This window comes from Nerophis lumbriciformis, linkage group LG04 (assembly GCF_033978685.3).
Source record: "Nerophis lumbriciformis linkage group LG04, RoL_Nlum_v2.1, whole genome shotgun sequence".
Classification (NCBI taxonomy): domain Eukaryota; kingdom Metazoa; phylum Chordata; class Actinopteri; order Syngnathiformes; family Syngnathidae; genus Nerophis; species Nerophis lumbriciformis.
The window spans coordinates 17,710,679-17,737,143 of NC_084551.2; the positions used below are offsets into that span (position 1 = coordinate 17,710,679).

The 26,465-nt window shown below is 37.8% G+C and overlaps 1 protein-coding gene across 1 annotated transcript in view; it reads left to right on the plus strand.

Moving 5' to 3' along the window:
* LOC133597031 (myelin basic protein-like) overlaps nucleotides 1–26,465 on the plus strand; it is a 65,335-nt gene that overhangs the window by 18,081 nt on the left and 20,789 nt on the right. Inside the window, exons 2-3 of the mRNA XM_061949938.1 lie at nucleotides 8,949–9,007; nucleotides 19,392–19,476. Of these exons, the coding sequence (XP_061805922.1) occupies nucleotides 8,963–9,007; nucleotides 19,392–19,476 (130 nt within the window). The 5' untranslated portion in view covers nucleotides 8,949–8,962. The remainder of the gene's footprint in view (nucleotides 1–8,948; nucleotides 9,008–19,391; nucleotides 19,477–26,465) is intronic.

Consider the following 26,465-nt stretch of genomic DNA (forward strand, 5'->3'; position numbering starts at 1 on the left):
CGAACAAAATAAAATAACATTTAAAAAAAGGCAAGTTAATGTGTTTTTGTGGAAAAATACATTGATTGATTGATTGAAACGTTTATTAGTAGATTGCACAGAGAAGTACATATTCCGTACAATTGACCACTAAATGGTAACACCCGAATAAGTTTTTCAACTTGTTTAAGTCGGGGTCCACTTATTGATTCATGATACAGATATATACTATTTTCATAATACAGTCATCATCAAACATCAAACAAGTTCTTGTTTCTTTAAAATAAAACCTTAAGGCTGCAGTTTGATGAAGCGGACTTTGTTGTTCACAGTGATGATCTTTTCATTTCTGGGTGTTTTTTTAGTGCTCTCTGGCAATCCATCCATCCATTTTTTACCGCTTGTCCCTCATCGCAGGGCCAACACGGATAGACAGACAACATTCACACGAGGGGTGCGGGAAAAAATCGATTCGAATTGAAATCGCGATTCTCACGTTGTGCGATTCAGTATCGATTCTCATTTTTCAAAAATCGATTTATTTATTTTTTAATTAATCAATCCAACAAAACAATACACAGCAATACCATAACAATACAATTCAATTCCAAAACCAAACCCGGCCCAGCAACACTCAGAACAGCAATAAACAGAGCAATTGAGAGGAGACACAAACACGACACAGAACAATCCAAAAGTTGTGAAACAAAAATTAATATTATCAACAACAGTATCAATATTAGTTACAATTTCAACATAGCAGTGATTAAAGATCCCTCATTGACATCATCATTAGACATTTTTAAAAAAAATAAAAATAAAAATGAATAGTGTCACTGTGGCTTACACTTGCACCGCATAAGCTTGACAACGCACTGTGTCCAATATTTTCACAAAGGTAAAATAAGTCATATTTTTGGTTCATTTAATAATTGAAACAAAATTACATTATTGCAATCAGTTGATAGAACATTGTCCTTTATTATTATAAAAGCTTTTTACAAAAATCTACTACTCTGCTTGCATGTCAGCAGACTGGGGTAGATCCTGCTGAAATCCTATGTATTGAATGAATAGAGAATCGGTTTGAATCGAAAAAATATCGTTTTTGAATCGAGAATCGCGTTGAATCGAGAGAAAAAAAATCGATTTATAATCTAATCGTGACCCCAAGTATCGATATTGAATCGAATCGTGGGACACCCAAAGATTCGCATCCCTAATTCACACTCACATTCACACACTAGGGCCAATTTAGTCCATTTTTCCTTTTGTCAACATTGTTACACCTCATCTACTTGTGATGTGATTTATGTTGTTCAACACTTGTTCTGCTGTGATAGGCAGATGGATTTGCTCGATGTCGTTTTGTAAATTATCGAGCCATACTTAAAACTGATTCGCTCATGGTAATTGAAGTGGAACAATCAGATTCCTTAATTTAGGTGTAGCTGTCCATCTCTGCAATATTCTAGTATCAGAACATTTAACAAATGAACGGTTTTGTATCCGTGTTATGTCCGTCACATATAATATTACAACATAGTTGGTGATAGTTAATGAAATAATTTGCACTCCTGGTCTCTTATAATCGTATATGTGCAGTAAATCTAAACAGAAAGAGGAGATAACACTGACACTCTGGTAGCAGCATCTATTTTTGATGACCTAAGTTGCATCGATCAAGTAGATAATGATGAAATGTGAGAGCTGCAGAAAAGGAAACCAAAACAGGCGATGGACATGTAATGTAGATTTGATGATTTACAATCAAATGGGTATTTTGCCCTTATGTGGGCTCTGTACCGAGGATGTCGTTGTGGCTTGTGCAGCCCTTTGAGACACTTGTGATTTAGGGCTATATAAATAAACATTGATTGATTGATTGATTGATATAACTAACATTTCATCATGTCAAAATTAAAAGTGTTTATAAAACTGGATTTTAATCACAGATTGTACAATGTATAACTGTGAAGGGTAAACCAGATAAAATATGTATCTTGTGCTATATGTTAACACTTCCTCTTAGTCTTTGTAAATTACAGGACGCTGTGTGTGGGAGAGGAAAGGAGGACACTTTGTTCGCGCATGTGCTTGCTCATTTGGGAAGTAAAGTTGCAAAATTGTAATGGTTGGCTTTTATTACACATGCCTGCTGATCTACACCTCTTTCTGCTTTTCTCACTTCATTATGCAACTGTCTTTTCTTGCAAGTCTTTGCAGGATTGCAGCTCTGATTGTGTAACATCCAGGATTGAAACTGGAATATAAGGAATAATGTTTATTCACACAGAGTCCATGTATTGTCTATCAATGCCCAACACATAATTTTTGGTCTGCAATACATTTCAGTACGCCACTAAACTGAACACCTCCTAGCCTCTGGCAATTAGAGTTTTCTCCCCTTGTATAATCAGCAGGAAATCTCAAGTTTTAATTTGGGGGCGGCTTGCTGGTACTTTCTCCGACTGTTTCTGTTCTACCACCAGCCCACTCATACATTTTTTTAAGCGCAAAACAACTGCTTGATAATTTTTTTTTGCTGTAAAAGGTTGTGCTTTGTGAATATCAATAATGCTGCTGAAGTTACTCTATTATTTAATGTTTTGTACTAGTATTTAACAGACTGTGGATATCAGTGATTTATCAGACAGTCTTTGATGTCCTCATCCTTGCTAGAATTGTTTATTTTATACCCAAGTCTTCAGCACTTTAGTAGTTCACAAATATGGATATTTAATGCTAATTGAGGGTAGGATAACGTTTTCTTCTACGCATATTTGTTTAATCTCTAATAAAGCTCACAGAGTTGTCAATTTTCAGATTTGCCATCTTAGATTTATTTTACAGTCTGATTGTTTGAAGCAAATAAATATAGTTCCCTCAAAGCTAGAGCAAATAAATACAGTTCCCTCAAAGCCACATGTAGGAAAAGGGAGACATCCTGATTCCTCTGGCTCCTCGCAAAATGTCTGTCTTCTCCATCTCCACAAAGTCTGACAAACTGTTCCATTTACAGTAATACCTAATGATATTTTATTGTAAATATATCGTAGTTAGCATGCAGAAACATGATGAGAAGATTGATATACTCAATTCATGAGGTGTATGTGTGTGCTAGCAAGTTAGCTTTAAAAATATACAAAAATGTCATAACCCCATATTGGCACAAAAGTCATGACCCTGAACAATCTTGATGCATTTACTCTTTTTGTGTATGAATAAAAGCTACAGCATTTGCTCATTTTATACCTACATCATGGTTGAAGGTGTCATAATAGGATTTTTTTTCCAATATCAATCCATCAATTTCCTTTATTTAACTAGGTAAAAACTCATTGAGATTAAAATCTCTTTTCCAAGAGTGACCTGGCCAAGGTCACTCTTCTGTTGTTTTATTTGGTCTGAGGAAATATTCTAATTTTTTGAGATGGGATTTTTGAGTTTTCTTAAGCTGTATGCCATAATCAGCAATATTAGAATAATGAAAGGCTTGCAATATTTCAGTTGATGGGTAATGAATCCAGAATGTAGGAGTACAACTGAATAAAAATGCTGGACTCGCACAAAGCTTTTTGGGTAAACTTCTACCATGTATGGAGATATCTACTGACATAACTAAGCAGGATTTCCACAAGGCATTAAAAGTCATTAAATTGATTTTGCGAAAAGTAAGTTTCAGAATTGTGATTAACTTACTGAAAGCTGTAGGTTTTTGTTTAGTCTAAAGCACACTTGCAGACTGTCTGCTTGCAGTTATGAGCAGTCATCCTTGTACTTTGAATTTTACTTTAAACATGTTAACAATGACAAGAAAGGATCGCGATAGTCATGTAAAAAAAAAAAAAAGTTCACGCAATTTATTTCACCGCACATTAGAGATGCGCGGTTTGCGGACACAACCGCGGAGTCCGCGGATTATCCGCGGTTCGGGCGGTTGAAATAAAAAAAAATTAGATTTTATCCGTGGGTCGGGTCGGGCGGTTGAAATAAAAAAAAAATTAGATTTTAAATAGATTCAGGCAGGTGGCAGTTAAACCAATTCGGAAATATATATACATAGTTAAATGTTGTTACCCACATACGAAAAACGAGCAGGCACCTGCAGCATATGCCACAACAGAAGAAGAAAAAAAAAGAAGAGATGGACACTTTTACGGAGCGGAGAAGGGACGCCTCGCCGGGGTCCGGGACCGAGGCCCCTTCCCCCGAGAGGGCCCCACCGGGAGCCGTAGCTGAGGTGATCCGCGAGAAGGGCCCGACGCACGTCCAGGGTCACCACCGCGCCCACCGCACGACACCCCGCCTCCTCCGCCTTTGCCGCGGCCGGCGTCACGCGCAGCAGGTAAGCAGCTTACCTGCCCGCCACCCCCGTGGCCGGGGGCTCGTAACAGGGGTCACTCCGCGCGCTCCGCCCGCGCAGCTTACCTGCCCGCCACACCCGTTGCCGGGGGCGCGTAACAGGGGGCGCGTAACAGGGGTCACTCCGCGCGCAGTGCGCTCACGAAAGGGGTGGGGCAAGCAGAACTGGCACTGCGGGATGAACCGAACGCCGGGTTAAGGCGCCCGATGCCGACGCTCATCAGACCCCAGAAAAGGTGTTGGTTGATATAGACAGCAGGACGGTGGCCATGGAAGTCGGAACCCGCTAAGGAGTGTGTAACAACCCACCTGCCGAATCCAGTTGCCCTGAAAATGGATGGCGCTGGAGCGTCGGGCCCATACCCGGCCGTCGCCGGCAGCGAGAGCCGCTAGGGCTAGGCCACGACGAGTAGGATGGGCGCCGCGGTGCGCGCTGAAGCCTCGGATGCGAGGGACATCGCACCTCCACGCGCTTGGAGGTGCGCTCAGCGCGGCTCCCAGATGATTGCTGCATTGGATCAGTCGCCTTTCTTTAACAGGCAAAAGCTTTATAACCTCACTAATGCCTTGCATCGTCTATATTAGATATATAACAACGGGCGGGTGCGGTGTTGATTAAATGTTAATTCGGGTGGATGCGGATGGTTGACGACTTTTGTCATGCGGTTGCGGATGAAATAATTGCCTATCCGCGCATCTCTACCGCACATGCTTCTTCATTTAACCATTAATGTTTACCTGAAAGGTGGTGCTGGTTGTTATAAGGTCAGTGATTAGATCAAGGCATATTTTGCTTCAAGATACACCCTGATTTGACTTTAGATACAACTGTTACATTGTTTTAAGCAAACAAATGATGTGCATTCAAGTAAAACATTTTAAAAATGTAGCACAGTACCTTTGTGTGAGCCATTGGTATCATGTGTGTGAGTGTGTAAGTTTAGAGGAAGTTTATTTATTCTCCTGAAGAAGTAGAATGTCAGTGGAAACTGAAGATTTCAGTTGATCTTCTGCATTGATGACCAACTTACATTTTAGCAAATCTTGTATGACCTATTTTTGTTTTTTTTTGTTGCCACTTAGCCCATTATTTTTTAAACACCTACAGCATTGCAGTGAAATGTTGCAAATGCAAGTCTAATTAAGACACAAGCAAAATTACAGTGAAGTTTGTAAGGGACATATTGATAAATATCCCAACTGAAACATTGCAATATCAGGAGACTTGCATTAGCTTTCAAATGAACGACAATCCATCAATCTACTCCGATCTCAAATCGATAGGAAGATGAATGGGCTCACAGATTATTGGAAGTATGTCAAAAGAAAATAGGCTTGCAGAAACCATTTTGTCAGGATCCAACAGGTGAAATATAAAACATAAATTTAATTGTATTAAATTGCAGCACTGTGGAACAGGGGTTAGTGCGTGTGCCTTACAATACGAAGGTCTTGGGTTCGATCCTGGGCTCGGGATCTATTACTCCAGCTTTCTTCCACTTCCAAAGACATGCACCTGGGGATAGGTTGATTGGCCCTAGTGTGTGAATGTGAATGTGTCTGTCCATCTGTGTTGGCCTTGCAATGAGGTGGCGACTTGTCCGCCTACCGCCTGAATGCAGCTGAGATTGATTGATTGAAGCTTTTATTAGTAGATTGCACAGTACAGTACATATTCCGTACAATTGACCACTAAATGGTAACACCCGAATAAGTTTTTCAACTTGTTTAAGTCGGGGTCCACGTAAATCAATTCATGGTAAAGACTCCAGCACCCCCCGAGACCCCGAAAGAGACAAGCGGTAGAAAATAGATGAATGGAAAATTGAAGCAATTGCATTGAGCAGCAGGGGGGGTAAATATTATCAGTTCCTTCTTTAAGTTTTAGAAAGACTGTATGTCTTAGCTTACTATTATGTTCGACTTTTGTGGTAGCACTTAAATAAACCATGCATCCATTGTCCATACTGATTGTTGTAATGGTGAACTAGAGCTTTGCAGATGTCTACAAGAGAGAGTAACAGTAGAAACTCGACTGTTAGCCAGTAGAGATCAAAAAGTTGATGAAAAAATCTGAACCGTCGTTCAGTTGAGCTGACACAGATTGTTGAGGCGTGGTGTTCGGATCATGTGATTTATTTTTTGTTTGTGTTAGCAATCAGTTTGTTTTCTATTAAACACAAATGTTTGGATGTGACTTGATGTTGGTCCGACAACTCGTGGATGTGTTTTGTATTTTTCAGCCCAACAAACAAACTAAACACAAACATTCCTGGGCCTAAGAGTGTGCACATTTATAAAAAAAAATCATCCCCCACTCAAAAGTGCCGAACAGTTCCCAGATGACGTCAACGTGTGTGGATATGTTTTTATTTCCTTTTATTTATTTATTTTATTTATTTTACAAATTATCTGACTACTACAAAGCCGATTGAAAAACACATTGCACTGTGCTTATGTTAGCCAGCTATTGTTGTCGTTGGCGAAACTACTGATGCCAGTGATTGTTGCATCTTATTCATCTTAATTTCTGAGTTAATGATAACTTAAAACCTTCTAGTATTGGAAGTTATCAGGGCACTCTTTTTTTTAATTTCAAAACATACTCGAGTCTTCTCCACATTCTAAAGCATAGCAATCGTCAAACATCCTTAAGAACAGCAGGATATAGTTCTTCCAGCCTTCACAATAATAATGCTGTGCCAACAAACTGACTGCACTAACAAAATAAAGATTTCAACATAGAAAACTTTACATAAGCACTTTGTACTTAAGCACTCATTGGTACTTTGATGTTACAAAATTGTTATGCTTTGACCTAAATAATGGGTAAAAAATTGTCCAATCATATATTACTCCAATAAATGTAAGGATGTTTGTATTTAATTAACAGACAATTTATTAAATATCATTTATTACACAATAAGCTAAATTCTAAAAAATTACAATGGAAAATACGGATTTAGGGAAAAGAGTAAACAGATTTCATAGGGCACTAGGCATGTTACCTTAAAGCAATTACTTTTCCATTATTATATTACAACATTTTAGGGGTGGAACGACAAAAACAGTATTATTTTTATAACCGCAGTAAAACTCCCAACTGTTAGTAGTATGTCCATTTTAAATACAATCTTTTGAAAAACCATGATTGATAACTTCACTTTGATAAACTCACAGACTGACTGCCGCCAACGCGCCAGCTTAAATGCCAACATGAAAACAAGAGACATTAACGTCTTTCCCAATTAAGAACCAACATACCCCAACCTAAACGTACATAAACACATTGATGTTTGAACAACTAAGATATTCAATTGTTCACATTGAACCTACAAGCTGTGCTCTCTTAAAACAGAGGTGTTTTTACGATGCGTTCAAGGACCGCTGAACAGAGTAGGATGTCACAAGGCCGGACAGAAATACCAAATAATAATAAAAGATTTTATTCGCGTGCACTTTTCATTCAAGCAAATATTATAGTTCTACAGTACATGCTAATATTTAAAACAAAAACAAACTTAACCATTAAAACAGATACAGTAACTAAGACTAAAACACTACCAGTGAGGTATAAGAAACAGAAAACGTGCAAAATAGTGTTTTTTCTAACCGTGTGTCTATTTTATTTATTTAAAAAAATAACTTGGTCAAAAAGATTTCAGTGTGTGTTGTATATAAGTACTTTTTAAAACACATTCAACAATACCGCGATAATAATAACGTGAACTTTGGTCACAATAACCGTGACATGACGTTTTCATGTTGTTACACATCCCTACAACATTATTTGACATTGACTTGAAATACTGGGCAAAATTAAGCCAATGATGTATCAGTAAATGTAAGGATTTTTTGCATTTAATTCAAGGGCCACAGCTTTAGGAACAATTTTTGAGTTTCATTTTAAAACATATTTTTGTAAGAACCACAACTGATACATTGTAATGGTGTATTTACAGGGATATTTGGATTCTGGTGTGTTAAAAAGAACAATAATGTACACAGAACATAACTGATAACTGTGTCACAAAACCATCATAAGATCCGAACAGTGAGTTTTGTGAACTGTTCCACCCCTAGTCGCCTGTCAATCACAGGGCACGTTCACACATTCAAAGTAGAGTCCAAAATTATTCATACAAGTGTGTTTTAGGAATGCGGGAGGAAGCCAGAGTGCTTGGAGAAAACCCATGCACACATTGTGAGAAGATGCATACTCTACAGAGACAGAGCTACAATTTCAATAAAGCATAACCAGTCATTATAGTGAAACTGCAATTTTAAGACAAGGTAATCAAGCATCATCCACTACAGCAAGCCTAATCAGAATCAAAGATATTGATTCTGGGGAAAAAATGTATTATTCCTTTGCATTCAGTATTTTACAGTGCATCATTACAGAATAATAAGAATATGTGCAATCACCAAAGAGAGGGTTTTTTTCAATTACATTTGCATGTTTTTTTCCTTGATGGTAAATTGTGCAATGTTATGGGAATATCCACTTGTCCTCACGGCTAACTAGGAGAACCTATTGGACACATAAAATACCGTTTTTGAATTCCTAGTTTTAACCTGTCATTCATTTTATCTCCCTGCAGCCTCTGTGAGCAGCATGGGTCAGCCTCTAGCAAAGAGAGAGTCACCGATGGAACACAAGGTACAAGTCTCTCCAGGTGCTTTAATGCCTTTGTGTATTTGAGAGGGTTTTTTATGGGTGTGAACATTACCTTTTATTATTTGGAGTTTGGACTGACTGTAGACAAGCAGTCAGGTTTTTTTCACTCCCACTCATTTACTAACTGTAGTGAACTTATCAAGTCTCTTGAATAAAAACACGCTCAGTTATTTAAACAGAGCAGAGTGTAATAAACATGCCCTACGTTAATCTCTTCATTTTTGCTCATAACTGATCATTATCTCAAATGATTATTAAAGGTTATGTACTGTGTCTAATGTATCTCACTAAAGTGTTACCAATTTATTACAATTCTGTATATCTTTATTTGAAATGAAATGAAGTTCATTATATTAATATAGCGCTTTTTCTCTCGTGACTCAAAGCGCTTTAGATTGAGAAACCTATTATAGATCCACAATTGTTGGTGGTAAGCTACATTTACTCAAGTGTGGGTAGCACTCGAAGCAAGGTGAGTGAAGTGTCTTGCCCAAAGACACATCGGCAGTGACTCAGTGCGAAAGCTCGATTCGATCCAGGAACCCTCAAGTTTCAGGATGGCTGCTCTACCACCTGAGCCATGCTGCCCCATGAAATGAAACTTGGATATACTTTAGAGTAGTTTTTGTGCAGCTTGTTGTAAGCATATGTTAACTACCCACTGAAAATGACATACAGCCATTACTGCCTAAACAGTACCAAGATAACAGTGTCTTGCTTACAAACATGATGGTGGTAGCTTCATGGTATTGGGCAGCATGAGTGTACTGAGGAGCTTTGGTTCATTGAGGGGATATTATAGTTGGACATTCTGAAGCAGAGAATGATGCTCTCCAATTTTTCGATTTTGTCATAGCAGCACTGCCAGCACTCATGAGATGTAGTACCCGAGGTCCCAGATTTAGCCCAATGAGTAGTACAAGAACAATGGTATGTAGGGGAGAGTGGGGTAAGATGAGTCAGTGGGTAAGTTGACCCACCCCTTGTATCTAGGTAACTTTACACATGATTTGTCATGTGACCATACATTTAGGAAGCATTTATCATTTCTATCTTGCTGCAGAGAAAAATATACCATAAGAGATAAGTATCTTTTTACACAAAAACTGATTTTTACTTGTCAAAGTAAGTTCTCTGCATATCAGATAAAATTACTGTTAAGCAAAATGACAATTTCTAAAATTATATATTATATAATGTATAAAATTATTTCAATCACTTAACGAAAGATTAGCCTAAATTTCTAAGCTAGCCCCTTTTTTTCCCAACAGGGTGGTTATGGGGAAAAGTGAGCCAGAGGCTATGGGGTAAATTGAGCCAGTGATTCAACCTATACCCATCCATAAAGCACTGAAATTCAGTTAAGTCTGTGGCATATACTGTAATATGGTATTTCAATTGAGTACTGAACGTGTTTTGCGTTTTTGCCATATGTTAACATTGTAGACAAGGTATCATGCTGAGAACCTACAAGAGAAAAACAGTCGAGGCTTAGGACCCCTGGAAGAGATGGAGAGAGCAGCCTTCCAGGGTGGACGGTCCACCTGAGGCAAAATATAGACAAATTGGCAGGTCAACATTGAAGAGGTTCATGAAAAAGAGGCAACCATAGGAAGTAAAAACAGTCGAGTACGGTGGAACAGCAGAAGCAAAAATATTCTTCTCAGAGGAGGTGGAAGAAGGAGATCAAGGAACACTGAAGAGGAAACAAACCCAGAAGACAAATTATGTGGAAGCGTGAAGTAGCCATCCAGTTTTATGACACATCTGAGCATGAGGGCTCCAGCGATGAAAGAAGTGAACTAGATGATTGGTAGTTGGTGACTTTGTCATTGTAAGACGTGCATCCAAATGCAGGAGCCACCATTACATAGGCTAGGTTGACAATCTTGTGGGCAATGAGTGCCAGATTTCTTAGAAGAATCAGACAATAATAACTGGCTTATAGAAACTCACCTTTGCATTCAAGGAAAAGTATGAATCATATTTGAGGATGTTACTTCAATCTTAAAAGGCTTTGCGAACTGCAAGTAGTAAGCAACAGTTCATATTCCCCTGCAACCTTGACAGTTGGAATATTGATTAGTGTTAAATGTTTTTGAAACTAACTGGTGGTTTGTTCTCAGAAGTTCAAAACCATTCCGTTTGTTAGCACAATATGCTAATTTTACATTTTAAACATAGATGGTCAGTTTACCCCCCGATGGCTCAACTTACCCACTGACTTGGTTTAACTTACCCCTCACACAGGGCAAGTTGAGTCAGAGGAGCACTGTTTTTTGAGAAGTCCTAATTTTGGGCAGCTTTGTCAGACATTCATTTTGATAACTTCATTTGATAGGAGACATCCTGAAATACAAGAATATGTTTTCACTGTAGTACTGTGTCATTTTCCCTGACCTCCAGGTCAACATAAGTAAAAAGTGATTCATCTTACCCCACCCTCCCCTATGTAATTTGAATGGAATAGGACATAAATAGACGGAGTAGATTGTGATCCTGTTGTGCAAATAACATTTAAAAACAATGACACCAAAACAAATGAAATCAATATGAATATGAAAGTGTATTAGTTTTAGAGTTCTCTTTAGTAAGATCCTAGTTTTAGCTGTCACACTGGTTGGTAAATCCAGGAGTGGATAATGTTGACTATTACTACTAATGCTGACTATTTGACAGACAAAAAAAATTATAATCTCTTGTTTCCTATACTTTATCTTTCTATTTTGGTGCAGACAAGATGCGAGGGTGCAAGGGCTATGTTTGGAGTGTGTGAGGGTCAGGATTAAATTGGATTATTTGCCATTTAATGATGTTATGCAATTAACCCAAACCTTGCCTAAGTCTTTACTGTCACAAAATTATAGCAGCGGTAATGTGTGGTAATTATATGTGAGGCAGCTTTCAGCTTTGCAAAGATTGCAGGCTTGTTGTGAATAGGCTATTGTGAGCAAGGGCAGAGGGGGGCAAGTAAGATGTACTGTAGATGGCGGCTAAAAGCATTTTCCAATGGCAAATATTCTGGGCTGTAGTGTTCTGCTTATGTTTGACCAGCCTGGCTGAGCCCTTAATGGGCAGAGAGATTGTGTCAGCAAATTAGGGAAAGAGGGGAGCCCTAACCTGTGGATGTATCAGCTGACTCATGATCAGGAAAACCATGGTTTAAATAAAAATGTGTCAAAATCCAACCTGCTTGGAGATACATTATGGTAACTGGAGATGTATTATTATATCACATATTCCAATACATAAATTGTCTATGGTGGAATCGGAGTCATTTTAGTGTCCTGCAAAACAACCAGTTCCCATAGTGACAATTAGACCGAAAAAGAGCATGACAGATGGACACAGGTTGTGTTTAAGTGTTAGTTAGGTGTGGATCGATTATAGGACAAGAAAGGTGTGTAGTGCCAGTCCCTTTTATCACACCAGAACTTGGTGGTGTTGAAACTGTAGTGGTTTAGGTGTCTAAAAATGATGTCCTAAATTCCCACTAGATTTTATTAATAATACATTCTCTTATAAAGTATACATAGTTTCTTCAGAGTCTAAAAGTGTTTTAACAGACTTGGCTTGTTGTTTGTGACACAACACAAAGATACAGTATATCCTGCTGATTTGCTGTAAACAGTTGTGGTTTTATGTTGTCTCAGCATCAACATGACTTCAGGATGTGGTAGTGGGGGCATGGTTCCACAGTACACTTACAACTGTGTTCATACTCCACCCACTAGTCCCCTCAAGGTCAATCAAAGAGATGAGTGTGTATCTCAAGTATCAGATGGCAGGACGCATTTTTATGAGTACAGTTTTTGTTTAAAAAAAAAATGTGAGTTACATCTGCATGAGGTAATGCTGTGTAGCTTTTCATATTGCAATGACTGTAGGCCTAATATTTTTTTCTGGACAAAATATTGTCAGAAAAATATTGCCAACAACCAGTATTTTAGTATTGCATTATTTTGAGACCAAGTTAAGCACTAATGTACTTGAACTTTGGTTTCTCTTTTTTTTTTTTGTTGAGTTTTTTTTTACCTTTGGAAGGTCAATAACTTTCTCCTTTATCAATGCAATTATCCAAAATAGGCAAACAAAACAACTCTCAATCTCTGTTACCAAAAAATTGTGCTCTAATAAAATAATGAACATCTTCAAGAGCAGTTTTTTCCCCAGTTGGAAAATTAAAGTACCAATGATTGTCACACACACACACACACACACTAGGTGTGGTGAAATGTGTCCTCTGCATTTGACCCATCCCCTTGTTCATCCCCTGGGAGGTGAGGGGAGCAGTGAGCAGCAGCGGTGGCCGTGCCCGGGAATCATTTTTGGCGATTTAACCCCCCAATTCCAACCCTTGATGCTGAGTGCCAAGCAGGGAGGTAATGGGTCTCATTTGTTTAGTCTTTGGTATGAAACTGGGTTGGTTGTTTGTTTTATCATTTCGCGATCACTTAACAACTAATTGGGCATTCTTGCTCTTTTGTCCGTGTTGATGGGCTCATCTTGCTCACCCGTTTGAAGCCATAGTATTTCCACACAGGGACATTTGACTTTGCATCATCTTTTTTCCTCTTAACTGTTGTTACTTTGTGGTGCTTTTTACTAGCAAGTAGCCACTAGGGAGGCTATGTCCATGCATTCTGTGTGTGTAAGTGAGTGGTCCTACCTCCACCCACCAACACAAAGATTGGAGATGACTGACAAAGGTTAATTCCGTTCATTTATTTCTACTATTTTATAAACATGCTCAAATGCTGAGAACGATGCACAGAGTGAACCCTCTTACTCCTTGTTTCGAGAGATGAAGGAAACTTACACACAGGGACATAGCAATTTATTGATGACGGCAAAGTTATCAAGTTCATTTATCGTTCGATTAGATAATTAATGTATTTTTTATTATGTATTTATTTATTTATTTATTTATTTATGTATATATTTATTTATTTATCTATTTATTTATTTATTTATTTATTTATCGACCCAGGCCTAAATGGCTGTTTCACAAAGTTAGGACGAATCAAAATTGACGTTCTGAATAGGAAATCCTTGTTTATCATGTTTATGTTTTGTGAAATGTGGTATACCTTAAGGAGGAACTGCACTGTTTTGAAAGGGTTATAACATGAGAATGTTTTTCTTTTTGTTTTGCATTCTAAATCGTATACAAGTTAGAACAATTCAGCTAACATTTGATTCAATGGGAGTCACTCTTTTCCACCTATACAGCACTCTGAAAAAACATCCAAACACCTTAATAAATGTTTCATATACACACACTGTAAGTATATATGCAATGTAGTAACAGGCACATTCATAATAGCATGTAATAATTTGCTATTTTTTTATTTTGGTAGACTTATCGCAATTCGCATTTTTTCTTCAACAACAACAACACTGAGTACTAGACTTCACGAGAGATAACAAACATAATAAAACAATCATCTAGTGTACAATGTCTGCCCTCACTGGGATGACGACTGATGGGATGTTCATATCTTCTCGTTGAGATGAAGAATACACGTAATGCTTGCAAAGGATAAAAAAAAAGGTGGGTGCATTCGAGCTTCTTTTTGTGTCTTTCTCGCCATCCCCGGTTCTAAGTTGGCTGTCAAAGTATACAAACTTTTCAGTTCATGGCCCCATCCTTCTACTATCCAGGTGAGAAGATTGAGTGATTTATAATCTAGAATTAACTTTCACCAGCTCTGAGGCGAGAGAGCAGCTCCCAAGCTCATGATGTCAAGTTAAGCTAATAAGCTCTCTGTGATCAATGCGTTACTAAAAATAGGTCCTTAACGTCACCACTTATAATAACAATATCACTAACACTTGGTTAATATTCAGGTTACAAAATGTAAACAAAGTATATTTGGCCCTTTTAGGTAGCTATTTAGAGAGCTTTGTGGGCGGAATAGAGGAAATCCCATTGACTCCATTAATAGCTGAATTTTGCTCATGTTTATTTATTATTTAGAATGCATAAAAAAGTAAAAACATGTTCTTGTCGTAAATCATAGATTACATTTTAAAAAAGTGCAGTTCCCCTTGAGAAGGTATACGACTGTAAACCACTAATATGGTAAACATCACTTTTCAAACAGTGCTGTATTGTACATACCTCCCTTTTTGCACTTGGATGCAAAGTGCATTTCAATTCAGGAGCCAAGTCCTTCAAATAGTTGATTTGAATAGAATAGAATAGAATAGAATAGAAAGTACTTTATTGATCCCTGGGGGAAATTCAGCACCACAGTTCGCTCACAATAAACACTTAGGTATTTTTTTTACATGTGAATAATATAAATACAGTCTATTATACAGCATTATTCACATGTGAATAATATAAATACAGTCTATTATACATTCAAATACAGTCAAAAAGGAACATATGCACTATGAATGGCTGTCAGTATGAAGGATTTCCTGTGTCATTCCTTGTTGCATTTTGGGAGTCTGAGCCTTCCACTGAACGTGCTCATTCTCCTCGCCAGGTCCGAGTGTAGTGGGTGGGAGGTGTTGTCCATAATGGCTAGGAGCTTTGCTAGACTTCTTCTCTCTGACACCACCGCCTGAGAGTCTAACTCCACTCCCACCACGTTACTGGCCTTCCTTACCAGCTTGTCCAGCCTGTTTGCGGCCCCCGCTCTCAGTTTGTTGCCCCAGCAGACCACGGCGTACAAGAAGGCGCCCGCCACCACCGACTCGTAGAACATCTTCAACATCTCTGTACTGACGTTGAAGGATCCTAGCCTCCTGAGGAAGTAGAGGCGGTTCTGATCCTTCTTGTAGAGTTCCTCAGCGTGTTTTGACCCATTCAGCTTGTTGTCGATGTGTACTCCGAGGTATCTATAATCCTCAACCATGTCCACATCGACCCCCCTGATGGAAACAGGGGTCACCGGAGTACTCCTCCTCCTTCCCAGGTCCACAACCAGCTCCCTGGTCTTCGTCACATTGAGCTGGAGGTGGTTCTTTCCACACCATGTGACTAAGTCCTCCACCAGTGGCCTGTATTCCTCCTCATCACCATCTTTAATACACCCCACTATCGCAGAGTCGAATGAGTACGAAATGAGAACATGCTCCTTCGTATGCTCCTTCAATAGCAGTTTTTTTCCTGAATTTGAGTGGGTCCTTTGCAATCCAGGCTATCCTCAAGATCTATTGCACTTTCCTAATTGGAATTCTTCCCTCAAAAACCAGGAGCAACGGGTACAATGGGATGCCAGCAAAATACAGCAACAATGGGATATTCGGCTTCACTCTTTATTCATTTTTAACATTTAGCAGTTTGGGGAAGGTCACTTAAACTACACACAACTGCTTTTAATGAGAAATACAGAAATAGGGAAATTGGTCATTATACACATCCAAATGTTATAGTATTTAAATCTTTACAGTTGTTACACTTATGCATTGTTATATACAGTTACAAATGAGCACAATGGCACTGCTCGGAGATCGCAAAATAAAGGCAGAGTCTATAGGAGTCACTTACGGTAGGATGGCAGGCATAATTGGTAAGCATAATTATAATGGCGTCATAAATGTCTTGTCTGTTCTGCTCGACATGTGTCGGAGTCAAATGATGCTTCAGTTTCTCCAGTGCACAAGTTCATGTTAACCCTGCTCAACAGCAGCTGAATTTAATTGTCAGTAAGGTGTAATATGATGTTCTAAGCCAAAGGATGTGTCTGCCCTCGGTAAAAAATTGCGCACCTAGAGTGTTCTTCTATCTACGTTCAGAATCATCAGTGTGTGATGTTGTAGAGAGGATTCAAGTAAAGTCACATCACTTTAAAGGCATATGACATTGTCTACAAAATGCCCTAAAAGTATTATGCCCGACTTAGTGTTTATGTATGGAAATTGTATAGAATGGAGCAATTTTCAGTTTGTGTCAGAAGAAATGTGCAACATTATCTCATGCATTTAAACCTTATTTAACAAATTTTTGATTTACATCAAGTGTTGGTTTCATTTCCTGCACAGGTAGACACTCGTGCTTGCGTTTTATAACCAGTGATGGGTAGAATACCCAAATTTAGTTTGTGTGTGCGTGTGTAAAACGTAAAAAGTATATACAATTTGTTGCAACATGTTTTCTCTAGTTAGAAGTGCAATTCTTGTAGGCTGAAATGTGAACATTTCTACCGACACAGATGACAGCACTTGATACAATTAAAAATGTTCTCCTTACTAATTTTGAAGTAATTAATAGAAAAATGGTGCTGCCTTGTCTGTCGTCATGTCACTTTTTACAGTCAGTACGTTTCTATGCACTAAATTAGTCTAATTTATCAAATAATTCAGTTTCTCACAACTACATGGGAAGTTAGTTTCCATGCTCTTATCTCTAATGTAACTGATGGCCATACGCAGTGTGCCTCTCATACACAAGGGGGCGATTGTGGTCATTTTAGTTTGATTAGTTATGTGGAAACTTAAATACAGTAGAAGGAGAGAGTGCTACATGCTAATAAGCAGTGCTGGTAACTTTCAAACTCCGGATCTAGCAGACAACTACACATTTCCTCTATTTATAGTTGTTGGTAATGTTTTAATGCGTTTAAATGGCACTTGCGGTTATTAGAATCATCAGTCATACAAAAAGATTGCTATTTTAGTCAACTGTTTTAGGAAGTTTCTGCTTACCAGTTGTGTCAAACAGTTATGACGTGGTGGTTTCATGTCACATATTTAAATTGTCTTATTTTGGGAACATTCTGACACTTGTTAAAACAAGTAGGTTTCTATTTTATCATACCACCGGCCAGTGTTAATTTTGGCAGTAGTTTTGTTTTATTTAGTTTTAGTCATAGTCTTGTGGTGAAAATGTATTTTAGTTTTAGTCAAATTTTAGTCGACTAAATTCCTCAACATTTCAGTCGACTAAAATGACAGTAAATGTTGTCGACTAAAATATAACGTACAACAGACAACGCATCTTTGAAGTTGTCTTGAAAGCACTTTTATTATTATTGCAGAGCATCTCAAAAATTAAATTCACAGCAAGACCTGCATTCCTTGAATATTTCAATAAGTACATTTAACATGCGCAAACCTTATTGTGTGTTAATTTACCTGAAATTGAGCATTTTTTTCAAATGTTGAATAATATAGGACTGAATTGGTCACAAACTCGCCCATGGGTAGTACAAAAGTAGTGGTTGAGTAAGTAGTCTTGCTTATTTTCTCCTGTCTTAAATAGTAACAGTAATTCAGTACAGTATGAGTCATTAGTAAATTTCATGGAAGCTGCTTTTATACCCAATCATGGCACCCACCTGTTCCCAATTAGCCTGTTCACCTGTGGGATGTTCCAAATAAGTGTTTGATGAGCATTCCTCAACTTTCTCAGTCTTTTTTGCCACTTGTGAAAGCTTTTTTGAAACATGTTGCAGGCAGCAAATTCCAAATGAGCTAATATTTGCAAAAAATAACAAAAGTTTTCCAGTTCGAACGTTAAGTATCTTGTCTTTGCAGTCTATTCTATTGAATATAGGTTGAAAAGGATTTGCAAATCATTGTGTTCTGTTTTTATTTACAATTTACACAACGTCCCAACTTCACTGGTTTTGTTTATCGTTCTCACAAAAGGCTGAAATAGCAATATATATATATATATTTTTTTTTAATTGCAATGTAGATTTTTGGCCATATCGCCCATCCATAATTGATGTGTACTGTATGTTTGTGGACAACAAACAACTAACGGTTGCTCCTGTGCATCATGGATCAGGAGTTTATCATACGTGTAATATATGTACCGGTACTCATCTTTAGATGTAGTTCACTTCAATAACACAGAATATTTTGCGGGTCTTTTGTGCAAATACGACACTTAAACTAAACACACAAAAAAATTTATGTACTTCAATTGTATACAACTGTTCAGTGGAGAGCTGCAGATAAAAAAAAGATATATTAATAATACTGATAGAAATTGATAAACTACAAAAGTGTAGCCAAAATTAATTGCAAATTAATTGCACATTAAACAAACCATGTCCTAAATGTCTGTTATTTAATGTTATAATTAATTTGAGACAATTGTGTAGTATTAATGTGAAATGCTCAAAATGCTTGCAGCTGGGATAGGCACTAGCTTTCCTATGACCGTGTTGGTGGTACTGAAGAAAATCCGTACATATCGGAATTATTCCTATAGTTAACGTGCATCTATTATAAATGTATTAAGGTTAACTTGTGACTTCACAACACAAGAACATAATTAAAGGTGTATCTATTTAAAAAAGCTAAGCAAGTAAATGGGCGTCACTTTGTAACAGTCGATCTGGCTCCGCTCTGTTGCCATAGAAACTCACTTTCCCAACCTGTTTTTGATTCCCTGTTTAAGGCTCTATCACCTGAAACCGAAGAGGAGACGGGTTTAGCAGCAGAAGCAGCAGCAGCAGAACTTGAAACACAAGACGAAGTCTTTGGTAAGAGGTTAAACAACACTTGTTTGCATTTACAGCCAAAAAAAGTCATGCAGCAAATAGTAAGTTGTATTTTTTACAATTGTAGTGAAAATATTATATATGAGTAACAGTAAGCACACTCACTTAGACTGACTTTGATTTAAACAAAATATACAATGTTCCAATTAGTAATGGCCATAATGGCTTGTGCAGTTCTGATGATTAATTTTAACTTGTTGGGATCAAATAAGTAAGGACTTTCTTGTTATTTTTTTATCTGATGTTTTTCTGTTTATTTGTCTGGCAATATATTAGATAACGCAGTATTTTGGATAAATTAGGGTAAAAAAGTTGCACAATATTGCATTTGGAAAAAAAGTAATGAATCAGTTTGTTAAACCTGAAGTCTGAAAGTTTTAAGTATATGCCCAAATCAATGTTTATAACCCTTAAAATATTGGGTATAACAAATTTAAAGAAGCATGCATGCGCTGTAGTTATTGTAGTTGCGAACCATATGCATATACTTTTCAAAGGTACTGTACCTACAATCCATTAAATCCATGCACTGTCAAAAGTTTTTGAATATCTAATAATACAACATCATTGTTCAGTGGAGGCCAACTGCTGATTAATAATGAAGGACTTTTGTAATGCTGCAACCCGGCAGATGAGGGCAGAGTTTGTTGCACAACACATTGAGCACACATTTCAGCAGTTGTGATTTGTGGGTGTAGAGCAGGGGTGTCCAAACCTTTTCTACCAAGGGCCGCATACTGAAAAGTCAAAGAATGCGGGGGACATTGATATTTTTTAAAATTCTGTACAAAATGCTAAAAACAGAAATGATATATCTAAAGTAAAACTTTGAGTCAACTTTGTGTTATAGGTAGGGATGATGTTTGATAAGAAATTATCGAGTTCGAGCCTATTATCGAACCTCTTATTGAACCGATTCCTTATCGATTCTCTTATCGAGTCCAGATAGGTTGTTGTATATGAAAAAAAACCACACAATATTTGGTTTAACAAATCACTTCACATTCTCTACTGCTCGCTACTATAGTATTACCATATCTGAGTTATTGTGCAGAAATGTGGGGAAATAACTACAAATGTGCGCTACATTCGTTAACCGTGTTACAAAAAAGATCAATTAGACTGATGCATAATGTTGGATATAGAGAACATACAAACACTTTATTTATTGAGTCAAAAATATCAAAGTTCGATGATTTGGTAAATTTGCAAACAGCTAAAATGATGTGGAATTAAATGATGGAATGGATTAAGTAAAGAAGTTAAACATTGTACTGATATGATCCAGTTTAAGAGGTTGTTCAAATGAATAGTGCATACAAAGTACAAAGAAGAAGAATTATGAGAAATACTTTCAACCTTATTGAAAATAAGATATTCTTCATCTCAGTATATTAATAATGACTGAATTAATTAATTACATATTACAAAACTGTTGTATATACTAATTCACAGATATTTTATTATAAAATGGTCAGTAAATGATGTATATATTTGTCGGATCATGTTTTGTTTAGTTATGTTCTGTTAGTTTTGGACTTCCTTAGTTGTTTTGTGCACTTCGGGGGTTTGTTTTAGTCACCATGGTTACTTTTGATTTTCACCTGCCTTGTACGCGCACCTGTTGCTCATCAGAGACTCTATTTAAGCCTGCTTTTTCCAGTCACTCTTCGTGGCTTCATTGTTTGCATTTGCAACAGTTACGTTGGCATTCTGGTTTTCGAGCGCATGATTCCTGTGCTAAGTTACCTTAGCTTCTAGTATTCCTGTGCTAAGTAAGTTTTTGCTTTAGCTTCTTGTGCAAACGGCACGCTTTCCCTTTGTTTCGTTCCTGTCTTTTGTAATGTGTATGATTTATGAGAAATAAATCACCTCCTACCTGCACGCTTTTGTCCGGAGCCGTCAGTTTTGCATCCCGGGAACGAACCGCAGCACGCTGCACCCCACCGTGACAAATGACTGAGCTACGTGACGTCATTTCTTGTGATGTCCTACGGGGCATTTCTTGTCGGAACGGGATTTGTTCCCAGGGATTCGAATAAAGAACCAACTCTTTTTCTTTACTGTAGTGGTCTCGATAACGGGTACCGGTTCTCAAAAAGGGATTCAAGTCCGAGGACTCGGTTCTTTTCTTATCGAACAACCGGGAAAACCGGGTTCGAGCATCATCCCTAATTATAGGTGACATTATTATTCATGCACGATACAGTGATTAACCTCATACGATATCAGCACAAATGATACATACTTGTTTTATTTTGTAGCGTGGAATGTTAGAAAAGGTTTAATCAAGGGAAATGAGTCAAACAGAGAACAATATTAGGTATGAAAACCACTAATCTATTTATTATAAACCGTCTGGAATGGACTTACACTGTCTTTGAGTTGAAATATAGTGGTCACAATAATTTATTGAGCTCATAATGTAAGTGTAGTGATGCTGACACGTTTGTTACTGGATACAATTTTAATATGCTGCTGCCTTGGAGATTTTGAATTGGTATTTAATATTATTTGATATTTGTTTATATTTACAAATGTTGTTTTAAACTGCAATATTGTTCAATTTAGGACACTTATGTACAGTATGTCAAGCTTGTGTCCTTAGCTGTTGTCAATTATGTATGTCTAGCTTGTGCCAATCTGATACTTATTTTGCTTGCAGATTGATATCAATATCATATCGGCACACCTCTAGTTGTCAGTGTCAAAATGTAAGCTTTTTCCCACTACATTATGTATTTTTGCTCTTGCATTGTTACTTGTTTTGTTTTCTTTTATTTCAATAATATACTGCAGGCCAACCAAACTCGATCTACGGGTCGCACTTTGGACACACTTTGGACATGTCTCATGTAGAGAATAGGATATCGGAACAGGGCATCCCCAATAAAAAACAAAGTGCAGTTCCCAGTGAAGACCCATTTAAATCTAGAAAGATGATCACGGGGGCGGGGGGTTGCAAGGTCATGCGGTTTAAAACAACGTTTCTTAACCAACAGTGGGCAGGCGGCATCTCTATTTAATAGTTGTGGTTCGTATGGGCCGCAGTGGGGTTTTTTTTGTTTTGTTATCCCTATACCACTATTACCACTGGTTCTTTGTATGCAATGCAATTACCAGAAATAATACAAGCAAATGCATATCATTGGAATGAAGATTGAAGTGAAGATTCTGCGCATTTAGCCATAGTTGCCTGAAAATGACACTGCAGAATTCTGATTCCAAATACAATTTGCGGTGGAAAATAACCCCTAACTGATTTTAGTTAAGTCGGTTTTGTACTGTATATGTACATATCTGGACAAATTGCTGTGTAATGTTTGTGTCAATTCAAGTCCTCCAGTTAATAGCGCATCAACTGATTATAACACACAAACTCAGTCAGTGCAGATCAGAGCGGTGATTTTACCCATATGGTTTTTAAAACTGGTCAATATCTTGGTATGGTTGAATATGTAGATGTCCACGATCCAGAGAGTGTGTAAGCTTGTTTTAGTTGGCGACATACTTGCCAAGACCTCCGAGTTCGGGAGGTGGAGGGGGCGGGGACGTGGTTGGGGGCAGGGGGCGTGGTTAAGAGGGGAGGAGTATACTTACAGCTAGAATTCACCAAGTCAAGTATTTCATTTATATATATATAAGAAATACTTGACTTTCAGTGAATTATAGCTATATATATATATATATATATATATATATATATATATAAAGTAAAATAAATACTTGAATTTCAGTGTTCATTTATTTACACATATACACACACATAACACTCATCTACTCAATGTTGTACTTGAAAGACTTGATCAAATACACAGTAATGAAAACACAGTTGTTCTACTAACTGTACTGTGCTTGCTGCTTACTAAAAAAAAAAAAACAACACTTACCTTTCACTATTTGAGTAGCCTTTGTTCTGCCATTTGCGTACTGGCGAGCGATCTCTGAATCCAGAAACATATCCTTCACGGATTTGTTGTAGACATCCGCAAATGAGAACGGGATGTTGCTTCCAGCTATCAGCATAGCCATCTTTGTCTCTGCATAAATTACACCCTTGAGTCTCCATTTAGCGAGGTGGTCCATAATACTGGGCTGAGACCGGTGCTGCGTTGCCGACGCTTTTTGCTTCTCTGACCGTTCATGAGTGAGTATATCGGTTCGGCCACCGTGTTCAATGGAGAAGTATGATCTACAAAATTTACAGGCAGCATACCCCTTCCCCTTCGAACTGTCCTGGATAAACTGAAATTTTTGTTTCCATTCGTTTTGGAATTTACAAGCGTATTTCTTCATCTTACTCGTCGTCGGGGTCGCCATGGCTGTATCTTCCTCGTTCTTCTGCTTCGTCTCCTTGTTGTGTGCACAGTTGTGCACTCTCTTAAAGCCGTAGATGTTATAACGTGATTGGGCAGGCATGCTGTTTATATCGTGGGAAAGCGGACGTGAGAACAGGCTGTCGACACGTCACTCAGGTCCGCATGAAGCTGGAGGGGGCGTGGCCTCCAGCTGCGGCTGTAAATCGGGAGATTTTCGGGAGAATATTTGTCCCGGGAGGTTTTCGGGAGAGGCGCTGAATTTCGGGAGTCTCCCGGAAAATTCGGGAGGGTTGGCAAGTATGGTTGGCGATCAGGCCTCTATTGCAGGCCTATTTAACTTGTGGCCAGAGGGCCAAATCTGCCCTGGAAATGATACCAACCCCCAAAATATGTTAAAATTTGGGAGACAAACATTTTTGCAGCAAATTCCTAAAACACTTGAGTTCTCCTGTTGTATCAAGGAACTTGGACCACTGTAAATACATTGGCAGATTTTTCAATTGACATTTTAACCTTGCTGGCAGACATAAAACACTGGGGTCTAAAATGGAGTCCAAACATCAATAAGGGGTTCCTTAAGGCACCCCTTTAGGTCTTCTCCTTTTTGGCAGTTACATATTTTTTGTTGTAATGTGATTTATGTAACTAAAGTGTTGCTGTAGCTTGTTTACTTCAGATGCAGTCAGTAGTCATTTCAATTCATTAGTTATAGTTGTAGTGTGCTTCAATTTTCTATTTTCGGTCCTCTCTTTTTCATCATTTCGGCTATTCAACTGGTGGCCTGCGGGTTCATTTCAAAAGACTTCTGAGACTTACATTTGTGCAGCAGATTCTTAAAAACACTAGAGGGTTTTTGCATAATGTCCTTACAAACAGCAGAGTGTTTCTGTAATTTAATCCTTAAAGCTGCAACAAAAAACACATTGCATTACAATATTTTGCCACTGTCTATAATTTAAGCTCCTGAAATGTGAATAGGCGTGTTAAAGACGAACCGCACTTTTTTTTATTTTGTCTATCATTCACAATCCCTATGTAAGACAAGAACACATGTTTTTTTTTATGCATTCTAAATCGTAAAAAAAAGGTTAGAAAAAGTCAGCTAACAATTGTGTCAATTGGAGTAAGTTTATTCTGCCTATAAGGCGCTCTAAAAACATCCAAACACCTCCATCAACCTTTTTATATACACGCTGTAAGCATATATGTAATGTAGTAACATACATATTCATAATATGTAATATTTACAAATGTTGCTCATTTTAAGGATACGGCAGTGCATTAATTTCATAGACTCATCACAACCTTTCCTTCAACAACAACACTGAGTACTACTCATGCAGACTTCATGAGAGACAACAAACATAATAAAGCAAACACTTACTGTACAATGTCCGCTCTCACTCGGTTGAAGACTCATGGGATGTTAATATATTTGCGTTTAAATGAAGAATACACATAATTGTTATGATGGGTTAAAATCTCCTAGTCTAAGTTGGCTGTCAAAGTTGACCAATTTTTTTATTTATGGTCACAACCTCCTACTATCCAGGTGAGAGACATGATTTATAATTTAGAATTAACTTGCACTAGCTCTGAGGCAAGAGAGCAGCTCCCAAGCACATGATGTCAGTACATCAGAATAAGCGAGTTAACTCTTTGTGATCAATGAGCCGCTAAAAATAGGGCTTTAACGTTAGCGCTTATGATAACAATATTACTAATGCTCGGTTAATATTCAGGTCACGTAAATTGATTATTGTTGGTGATTTTTGGAAAGGTTTTTAGAGCACTTTATTGGCAGAATAGAGGAGGTCCCATTGACAGATGGTTTTTGCTAATGTTTATTTATGATATGGAATGCATAAAAAAAGAAAAACATGTGTTCTACTCTTACTTAGGGATTGTGAATGATAGGCAAAATAAAATAAAAAAGTGCAGTTCCCCTTTCGGGATTTATTAATTTAGCCTTTGACCATTGGTCTCCTGTCACTTGTCGCTCAGTTTTAATCCCACAGAACATGCAAACTGGTCTCACTGCTTTCAAGTTTATTACAGTTTCTTGTTTTGTTCCAAAGTACAATCAAAACTTTTAACAACAAAAAATATATATATACGTATTTTACAAAATAGAACACAGTTTCTCTGGCTATAAATATCTTTCAGGGAATCCCAGCATTCGTACATTGCGGTTTGATGCCTAATGTTTAACTAGTGCATGGTCAGATGATGTAAAAACCCAATTTACTTATCATTTTGTGACCTATTTGAGGGATCGTTACTGAACTATGTCTAAAACCGTGCTCTTATGATTGCACCTACGCCAAAGTCATTTTCGTCCATTAGGACAATGTAGAAGCAAGAAGAAGAAACATAAAATAAATTTGAACCCAAATTGGCCTTTGTCCAGTCTTTTATGACCGGTGAATTAGTCCGACCTTATTGGAAACTCTCTTGGCTGCGCTGTAATCCGCAGGCGTCATGGCTTGTCCCCAGACTGTTAAGTGTCTGGGGGATGCCTTCTTGCTGTACTTCCTATTTGGGCTGCTTTACCACTGAAAGGTAAACATCGACATGAGATGTGTGGCTTTTAAAAGCCCATTATGGCTCCATTACCTTGTTCAGCCTGCAACAAGTATCCACTCAGCGAAG